Below are 9385 nucleotides of genomic sequence, written 5' to 3'. Positions count from 1 at the left end.
ATGATCATTTCATTAGATGCTGAAAAAGCATTCGACAAAATTCAACACCCCTTTATGATGAAGGTCTTGGAGAGATTAGGGATAAAAGGATCATACCTAAATATAATAAAAGCTATTTACAGCAAGCCGACAGCCACCATTAAATTAAATGGAGAAAAAATCAAAGCCATCCCACTAAAATCAGGAACATGACAAGGATGTCCACTCTCTCCATACCTCTTCAATATAGTGCTTGAAGTTCTAGCAATAGCGATAAGACAACATAAGGGGATCAAGGGGATTCGTATTGGAAAGGAAGAAGTTAAGCTTTCGTTATTTGCAGATGTTATGATAGTATACATAAGCGACCCAAAAAACTCTACCAAAGAACTCCTACAGCTGATAAACACCTTTGGGAATGTGGCAGGATACAAGATCAACTCCAAAAAATCAGTTGCCTTCCTATACACAAAGGATAAGGAAGCAGAGAGGGAAAGCAGAGAAGCATCATCTTTCATGATAGCCACAAATAGCATAAAATATCTTGGGGTGACTCTAACCAAGGAAGTGAAAGATCTATTTGACAAGAACTTTAAGTCTTTGAAGAAAGAAATCAATGAGGACACCAGAAAATGGAAGGATCTCCCTTGCTCTTGGATTGGGAGGATCAACATAGTAAAAATGGCAATTCTACCAAAAGCAATCTATAGATTCAATGCAATCCCCATCAAAATTCTTCACAGATCTGGAAAAGACAATAATCAACTTTATATGGAAAAACAAAAAACCCAGGATAGCCAAAACAATCTTATACAATAAAGAATTGTCTGGAGGCATTACCATCCCTGACTTCAAACTCTATTACAGAGCTACAGTATTGAAAACAGCTTGGTATTGGCATACAAACAGAGAAGTCGACCAATGGAATCGAATAGAAGACCCTAGCTTTAACCCACAAACCTATGAGCGCCTGATTTTTGATAAAGGAGCTAAAAGTATACAATGGAAAAAAGAGAGCATCTTTAACAAATGGTGCTGGCAAAACTGGATGTCAGCCTGTAGAAGAATGAAAATAGACCCATATCTATCACCATGCTCAAAACTCAAGTCCAAATGGATTAAAGACCTCAATATCAGTGCGAACACACTGAACCTGATAGAAGAGAAAGTGGGAAGTACTCAACAACACATGGGCACAGGAGAACACTTCCTACGTACATCCCAAGCAGCACAGACATTAAGGGCATCATTGAATAAATGGGACCTCCTGAGACTGAGAAGCTTCTGTAAAGCAAAGGACACTGTCACTAAGACAGAAAGGCAACCTACTGACTGGGAGAAGATCTTCACCAACCCCGCAAATGACAAACGTCTGATCTCCAAAATATATAGAAAACTCAAGAAAGTAGACCTTAAAGGGCTAATCAAACCAAATAAAAAATGGGGCACTGAGCTGAACAGAGAATTCTCAACAGAAGAAGTTAGAATGGCCAAAAGACATTTAAGGTCATGCTCAAATTCCCTAGCGATCAGGGAAATGCAAATCAAGACAATTTTAAGATAGCATCTTACACCTGTCAGACTGGCTAAAATAAAAAACACCAATGATAGCCTTTGCTGGAGAGGTTGTGGAGAAAGGGGTACACTCATCCATTGCTGGTGGGAATGCAAACTTGTGCAACCACTTTGGAAAACAGTGTGGCGGTTTCTCAGGAATTTCGGGATCCACCTACCCCTGGACCCAGCAATACCACTCTTGGGAATATACCCAAGAAATGCCCTATCATACAACAAAAGTATATGCTCAACTATGTTCATAGCAGCATTGTTTGTAATAGCCAGAACCTGGAAACAACCTAGATGCCCTTCAATGGAAGAATGGATGAAGAAAGTATGGAATATATACATATTAGAGTACTACTCAGCAGTAAAAAACAATGACTTCCGGAATTTTGCAAGCTAATTAAGAAGGTGAACCCAAAGAAAAACATTTAGGCGATGAAAGGAGACAGAGACAAAGACCCACATTGGAGCACCGGACTGAAATCTCAAGGTCCAAATCAAGAGCAGGAGACAGAGCACGAGCAAGGAACTCAGGACCACGAGGGGTGCACCCACACACTGAGACAATGGGGATGTTCTATCAGGAACTCACCAAGGCCAGCTGGCCTGGGTCTGAAAAAGCATGGGATAAAACCGGACTTGCTGAACATAATGGACAATGAAGACTACTGAGAACTCAAGAACAATGGCAATGGGTTTTTGATCCTACTGCACGTACTGGCTTTGTGGGAGCCTAGGCCGTTTAGATGCTCACCTTACTAGACCTGGATGGAGGTGGGTTGTCCTTGGACTTCCCACAGGGCAGGGAACCCGGATTACTCTTAGGGATGATGAGGGAGGGGGACTTGATGGGGGAGGGGGAGGGAAATGGGAGGTGGTGGCGGGGAGAAGGCAGAAATCTTTAATAAATAAATAAATAAATAAATAAATAATGAGCAAAGCAAATCAGTAGGAGGAGTAGGGTCCCAAAAGCCAGCAAAAGAGTCAGAGACAGTCCCTGCTGCTACTGTAAGGAGTCCCACAAGAGGACCAAGCTACACAAGTGCCACATATATGCAGAGTGCCTAAGTCAGTCCCAGGCAGGCTCCCTGACTGTCAGTTTGGTCTCTGGGAACCCCATGAGCCCAGGTGACGTGATACTGTGGGTTTTCTTGGGATATCCTTGTCCTCTCTGTCTCTACAGTACTTCTACCCTGTCTTCAGCAGGATTCCCAGAGCTCAGTCTAACGTTTGACTGTGAATCTCTGCTTCTGTTTCCACAGCTGCTGGACGAGCCTCTCTGATGACTATGAGCTAGGCACCAATCCGTGAGCATGGCAGAACATCCCTAGGAATCATCACACTGACATTTCTTTTCTCCAGTCGTGTTTGGGTCCATCCTAGGTCTCTGGGACATCCAGTGTCTGGGTCCTGGTGCGCTAGGAAAAGTCAGGGGTGGACTCACTCTCATGGCATGGGTCTAGGGCTGAACCAGTCATTTGAAGAGTATTGGTTTTAGCTTTCCTTTTAAAATCTGACAGAATTCTATGCTGAAACAATCTGGCCCTGGGCACTTTTTGGTTGGTAGATTTTTAAATGATGCTTCTATTCCTTGAGGATTAGAGGTCTGTTTAAATTACTTAGCTGATGTTGATTGAAAGTTGGTACATGGTTTACATAGAGAAAATGTCTATTTCTTTCAGATTTTCGAATTTTGTATAGTAAAATTTTTGAATAATGACCTAATGATTCTTTGGATTTCCTCAGTTTCTGTCATTATGACTCTGTTTCGATTTTTGATTTTGTTAATGTGGATAATCTGTGTCTTTTACTTAGGACAGATAAGGGTTTGTCTTTCTTGTTGATTTTCTTAAGAACCAACTTTTGTTTAATTGATTCTTTGCATTGCCTTTTTTGTTTCTATTTTGTTTATTTCAGCCCTGACTTTGAATATTTCCTGCTATCTACTCCTCTTGGGTGTGGCTGCTTCTTTTTGTTCTAGAATTTTCATGTGTACTATGAAGTCACGGGTATGAGAATTCTCTCATTTCTTTATGCAGGCACTTAGTGCTGTGAACTTTCCTGTTAGCACCACGTTCACTGTGTCCCATGAATTTGGGTAAGTTGTACATTCATTTACATTGAATTCTAGGAAGTCTTTCGTTTCTCTCTTACTTCTTCATTGACTGGGTGGTGATTAAGCAGAGAGCTGTTCAGTTTCTCTGAGTTTGTAGGTTTTCTAATGTTTCTGTTGTTGTTGAAACCCAACTTTAATCCATGACGGTCTGATAGGTTACAGGGGTAACTTCAGATTTCTTGTATTTATTGAGACCTGCTTTGTGACCAAGTCTGTGATCAGTTTTGGAGAAGGCTCAATGAGGTGCTGTTAACCTCTAATTTTGTAGTTGTCTTTTCCTCGGTTTATTTAAAAATGTCTTTCTTCTCTCCTTTAAGGGCCTCAATCCCAATCACAAAGTTGGTTTTACGATTATTTCCTTGAGGTCGATGGACACCGCGAGTGGACAGCTGGCCCCAGAGAACCCTGAGAGCACCACCTATGCCGCTGACCTAGTCACCAATACACCACTGGAGGAGACACAGCAGTCCCTGCAGACTGGAGTCAGCACTACAGCAGCCATAACCAGTGAGGCGAAGACCCAGCAGCCAGATGTTGCCCCTGATGCCATCCTCAGGGCTGTAGATACCAAGCCTGGCTCTATGAGCAGCAGCGCAGGCAGTGACATCCCAGGTTGTCTCACACCAGCAGTGCCGGCCATCAGGGAGAAGAAGCTCATCGCAAGGAAGGTTCTGGGGACAGTTAAATGGTTCAATGTCAAGAAGGGTTACGGATTCATCAACAGAAACGACACCAAAGAAGACATATTCATCCACCAGTCTGCCATAAAGATAAAGAACCCCAAGAAGTACCTTCGCAGGGTAGGAGACGGAGAGTCTGTGGAGTTTGATATTGTTGAAGGAGAAAAGGGTGCAATGGCATCAAATGTTACAGGCCCTGGTGGAACTGAAGTTCAAGGTAGTAAATATGCATCAGAGCATAACCAATATAGATGCTGTCGAGGTCGTAGGGGTGCTCCACACAATTCACAGAAAAATAACCAGAATAACAAGAGTGGGAGAAAGAAGGATGGAGAAGCAAAACAAGACCAGAAAAGACAAGTGATGGAGGGTGCTGGCCACCAAGATACAAAAGGGCCAGGTGTACAAGTGAGACCGCATATGTATCGCAATTACAGACCACAGTTCTGCAGGGGCCCTCCTCGCCAAAGACAGCCCAGAGAGGACAGCAACAAGCACTATGAGGAAAATCAAGGAGAGGAGACCCAAGGTCAGCAGCCACCTCGACGTCATAATCACTACAACTTCAATCACCAACAAAGACGCCCAAAGAATTTCAAGCCACAGAGTGGCAAAGAGATATCAAAAACCATTGATCCATCACATAGGAATCTGTCTGCAACCAAGACCAAGCAAGGCGTGACTGAGTAAATGCCGGGTTACCATCTATACCATCATACGGTCTGCACATCCAAGAAGAAATGGAGAAGAAATACCAACAATAACGAATGAACATCAAGTGCTTTCTTTGGACAGTTGACCAGATACAATAGAATATCAGCTTTAACTATGCGGCATGTCTTACCTAACAAATGTGTTGCATATTTTTAATTTGGTTTTTCTCAATACACCTTCAATGTTCTTTAAATTATGCCAACAAACTGCAAACACCTCTAAATAAAGGTCTTAAATACTAATTCAAAAAGATCATGTATTGTGCTTAGGCTGTGTTGAAATATTCAGGGCATGCTGTACTGGAATGGCTGGGCTCTGGTGGTGACATAGTGCCCTGGACTTCTGGTGGGGTAGGGTGTTTCTACCTGGTTTTCAAGGAGTGGTTCTGAACTTTGAGTACAAGAGTTTTAATGTAATTAGCCCCCATAATCTCATGGGGAGTGGCATTAATAGAAGGGCTGGATTTGTTGGAGTGTCTATGGCCTTTTTGGAAGAAGTGAAGGTTGTCACTGTTAATGGGCTTTGAGGTTTTCTATGCTCAGGATACCACCCACTTTCTCCGTCAACTTACTGTTATCCTCAAGATGTAGGAGTCTCAGCTACTCCTCCAGCACCATGTCTGCCTGCATCCCACCATGCTTCCCACCAAGATGATAATCATTTGTATTTATGAAATTAAGTGCTATACCCCTCAGTAAAATGTTTTCCTTTATATGAGCTGCCATGGTCATAGTGTCTCCTCACAGCAATAAAAACCCTAAGATTGAAGGTGGTACCTGATAATACCTTTCCTACCCCAATAACATGTTTCTCCATCAGTAAAATGAGACACATCAAGCCAAACTAAATAAGTAAAAGAACAGGATTATCTGAATAAATAATATTGACAGTTCTCCATCCGAAAGACTAAGGATGGAGAAGTTGTGCTAAAAATACAAGCAGGAAAATTTTACAGGTTGTGGATAAGGAATGATGGCATGTTCCCTCAAGCAGGGTTTGTGCCCAAGTACAGAGAAACCTGAATGTTGAGGTGGGGAGTGGGTTGCTGGTGGGAAATCTTGCCAGAGTCACCAAGAATAAAGAATTGGGCTTTTGGACACCTTTTCTGTGTTGCAGAATCACTGAGAGAGTGGGCTTTGGAGAAAGAGACATGAATCAAGCTTTCTGGATCATGCAAGAGTAAGCTTGAGGCTACAGCTGAACACCAAGGATGGGGGTATTGCTGGGATAGTGCTGACCATGTTTACATTTAGAAGAATTTGGACTATGTTACTTTGGGTTATGGAAGCATGGAATACTTTAAGTGCTATATAATGGGCCATACTAGCAGGAGAAGGGAAGACAGAGGTGCTAAGTGTTATTTGAAGTATTGGGTGCTCACTCAAGAGACGTCAGAGGAGAAGAATTTGAGTATATTCCCTAGGATCATCCATGAAATACTGGTGAATGAAATGGCCGCCTTTTGCTCTTGCCCAAAGAATTGGCATGGGGCTCTTTTAAATTAATTCCAGTAGTCCTCATTGTCTGCTATGTTCAGCGAGTCCGGTTTTATCCCATGCTTTTCTGACCCAGGCCAGCTGGCCTTGGTGAGTTCCCGATAGAACATCCCCACTGTCTCAGTGTGTGGGTGCCCCCCTCGCGGTACTGAGTTCCTTACTCGTGCTCTCTCTCCTCACTGAACATAGCAGACAATGAGGACTACTGAGAACTCAAGAACAATGGCAATGGGTTTTTGATCCTACTGCACGTACTGGCTTTGTGGGAGCCTAGGCAGTTTGGATACTCCTCTTAATAGACCAGGATGGAGGTGGATGGTTTTTGGACTTCCCACAGGGCAGGGAACCCTGATTGCTCTTAGGGCAGACAAGGGAGGGGGACTTGATTGGGGGAGGGGCAGGGAAATGGGAGGTGGTGGTGGGGAGGAGGCAGAAATCTCTAATAAATAAATAAATAAATAAAATTAAAAAAAATAATAAAACGAAGCCTTTGGGTTCTCCTAAAGGCCCTAAAAATCTAAGCTAAAAAAATTAATTCCATAAACACAGTCTAGTATAGACTTGTCATGTGGTTATTAGTGGTAACTCTAAGGAAGATTTATAAAGAGATTGAGTAAATTACAAAATGTCTATATTTGAGGAGAAAAAGAGGACCAGGAAATGGAGTAGTGTTAAATTCTGTGTTCAAGGATAAATGGCTTGAGAAATGGAATAGAGAGTGAAAACACTGGGCCAGATCCCACACAGCTATGTTTCCAACTTGTGAAAGGAACTAAGAACACTTTAGGGCCAGGTGTGGTGGGGCACACCTCTATCTCCATCCCTGGGAAGACAGAGGCAGGTAGATCTGAGTTTCAGGCCAGCCTGGTCTACAGAGCAACATTCAGGATAGCCAAATTTATGCAGCAAAGGACAGAAAGTTGATGAAGATGTAATTGAGTGTTGGGACCTTGTTCTACCCAAGTAAGCCAAAGAATTTGGCAGCTTCTGCACAAGGTGGTACGGACTTTAGAATTAAGGCTAAAAAACAGATTACAAAGTTTGCCTCCATGGCTAGAGAAAGCTGCCGAGGCCAAGCATGTGTCAGAGATGTCCCTGAATGGAGGCCTAGAGAACCTACTGTGTATAGCTGTGGAATTGAAGTCTGAGTTACATTTAGAACCCAAGGTATTAGAGATGTCAGAATCATGGGATACCTGCCAAGGACACATGCTAACAGGCAGTGTAACCGGCCCAAGAGAAAGAAGTCTATTGTAGTCAGCAAAGCTGAACGGAGTAGGAGAACTGAGAGTGAATTGACAACAGGTATGGAGATGCAGAGTTTGTAGTTTGTCCAGCTGGCTCTCAGTCTTTCAGTAGTCTAGTGTGTCCTCACTATACTCCCTTCCCTGCTTTGTGGAATGGTAATGTCTGTCGTGTGCCATTACCTGTGTGAAGGATGTGACCTGTTTGTTTTGAATGTGTAAGGGATTACAATTAAGAGATTGCATGAATCTCAGAAGACATTTAGGACTTTAAACATTGTTGAGACTGATAGACTCTGGAGATTTTTCACTTTGAACTAAATGAATTTTGCATTATGGTATTGTTAAGTTTATGGGGCCAGGCAATGGAATGTGGTAGTCTAACTATAATTGTTCCCCATAATCTCACAGTTAGTAGCAGTATTGGGAAGTGTGGCTTAGTTGGAGAAGGCAAGGCCTTGTTTAAGGAAACGTGTCAATATGGAGGTGGGAGTTGAGGTTTCCTATGCTAAGGATATGACCCATTGTCTCAGATGACTTCCTATTGCCTACAGGACATATGAATCTCAACTATTCCTCCAACACAGGCTCTGCCTTCACGCTGTCAGGCTGCTTGTCATGAAGATAGTAAACTGAACCTATCCATTAAATAAATAAGTGCTAGGCTGGGCCAGAGTAGACCATGTCAGGAGCAGTCTTATTGAGGATGCTGGCCTGGCCTCTGGGGAAAGAGGGGCTTCCAGCGGAGGTGTGGGCTGGGTTGTGGTCACTAGGATGAGGGGAGCAGCTATGTTGGGCACTCATCGTTAGGGAAATGGGGCTGGCTCACCTGCTTTCCAAGAAGCTAGCCTTGTCTTTGATGAGGTGGAAGCCTTCCACCAGAGGAGTGGGCCTGGATATGTTGAGAAGGAGAGGAAAGGCAATTGGAATACGGTTCTCAAGAGAGGGCATGGTGGGGGGCAGTCTTACCTGGGAATCAGGTTGCTGGCATGGCCTATGGTGGAAGAGCAGGTCACTGCCAGAGTTCTGAGCCAGGATATGGTGCCAAGAAAAAGAAGAGAAGTTGGGGTTATGTTGGGAAGACACCAGCAGAGTTGGGGAAGTTATCAAACTAGGTTTTCATTCATGAGATGGAGCGGTGGTACAGCTTGTTAATCACAGTTTCTCTACTTCCCTATCCACCTTGCAGGGCAGTTGAAAGTTGTCTTTAATAACAGCCTCACCTTTCCTAGGACTACAAGCAATGGTTAGGCATCCTCATTTGGTCTTGAACCTCATTTGGTCATTCCAGTTCCCTGTTCTCTGAGAGTTAAGGTATGTGCTCTTGGTCAAATCAGAATGCAGGGCCTGAGGCAAGAGGTTTGGGAAGCCAGAGAGTCACCTTTGTCAGTAGAAAAGCTTTGTCCTGCAGCTGCCTGGATTGCACCTGGAGCTACTGGTGTTCCACCATCTGTCACAGGCATTTAGGCACAAGGTCTTCCTGTCTAAACAAGTCGACTTCAGTGAACATCTTTCCCTAGCCTCTTCCAATTCTCTAGGGCAGGACAGATCAGGGTGAGAAATATGCTTCTCACCACCACCTCTCAACTCAGA

The 9385-nt window shown here is 43.4% G+C and overlaps 1 protein-coding gene across 1 annotated transcript; it reads left to right on the top strand.

The window, feature by feature from the left end:
* Window positions 1–4026: 4026 nt before the first annotated feature.
* On the top strand, window positions 4027–5028 carry LOC130868435 (Y-box-binding protein 1-like). Its single transcript, XM_057760661.1, has one exon. The coding sequence runs from the start codon at window positions 4027–4029 to the stop codon at window positions 5026–5028; it is 1002 nt and encodes a 333-aa protein (XP_057616644.1).
* The last annotated feature ends 4357 nt before the right edge of the window (window positions 5029–9385 follow it).

The sequence above is a fragment of the Chionomys nivalis genome, chromosome X, assembly GCF_950005125.1.
Source record: "Chionomys nivalis chromosome X, mChiNiv1.1, whole genome shotgun sequence".
Classification (NCBI taxonomy): domain Eukaryota; kingdom Metazoa; phylum Chordata; class Mammalia; order Rodentia; family Cricetidae; genus Chionomys; species Chionomys nivalis.
The sequence above is the reverse complement of the archived record's forward strand: the minus strand, read 5'-3'. Positions and strand labels throughout refer to the sequence as shown.

Coding starts and splice junctions, on each gene's coding strand:
- LOC130868435 (XM_057760661.1), top strand. CDS start 4,027: ATGGACACCGCGAGTGGACAGCTGGCCCCAGAGAACCCTGAGAGCACC.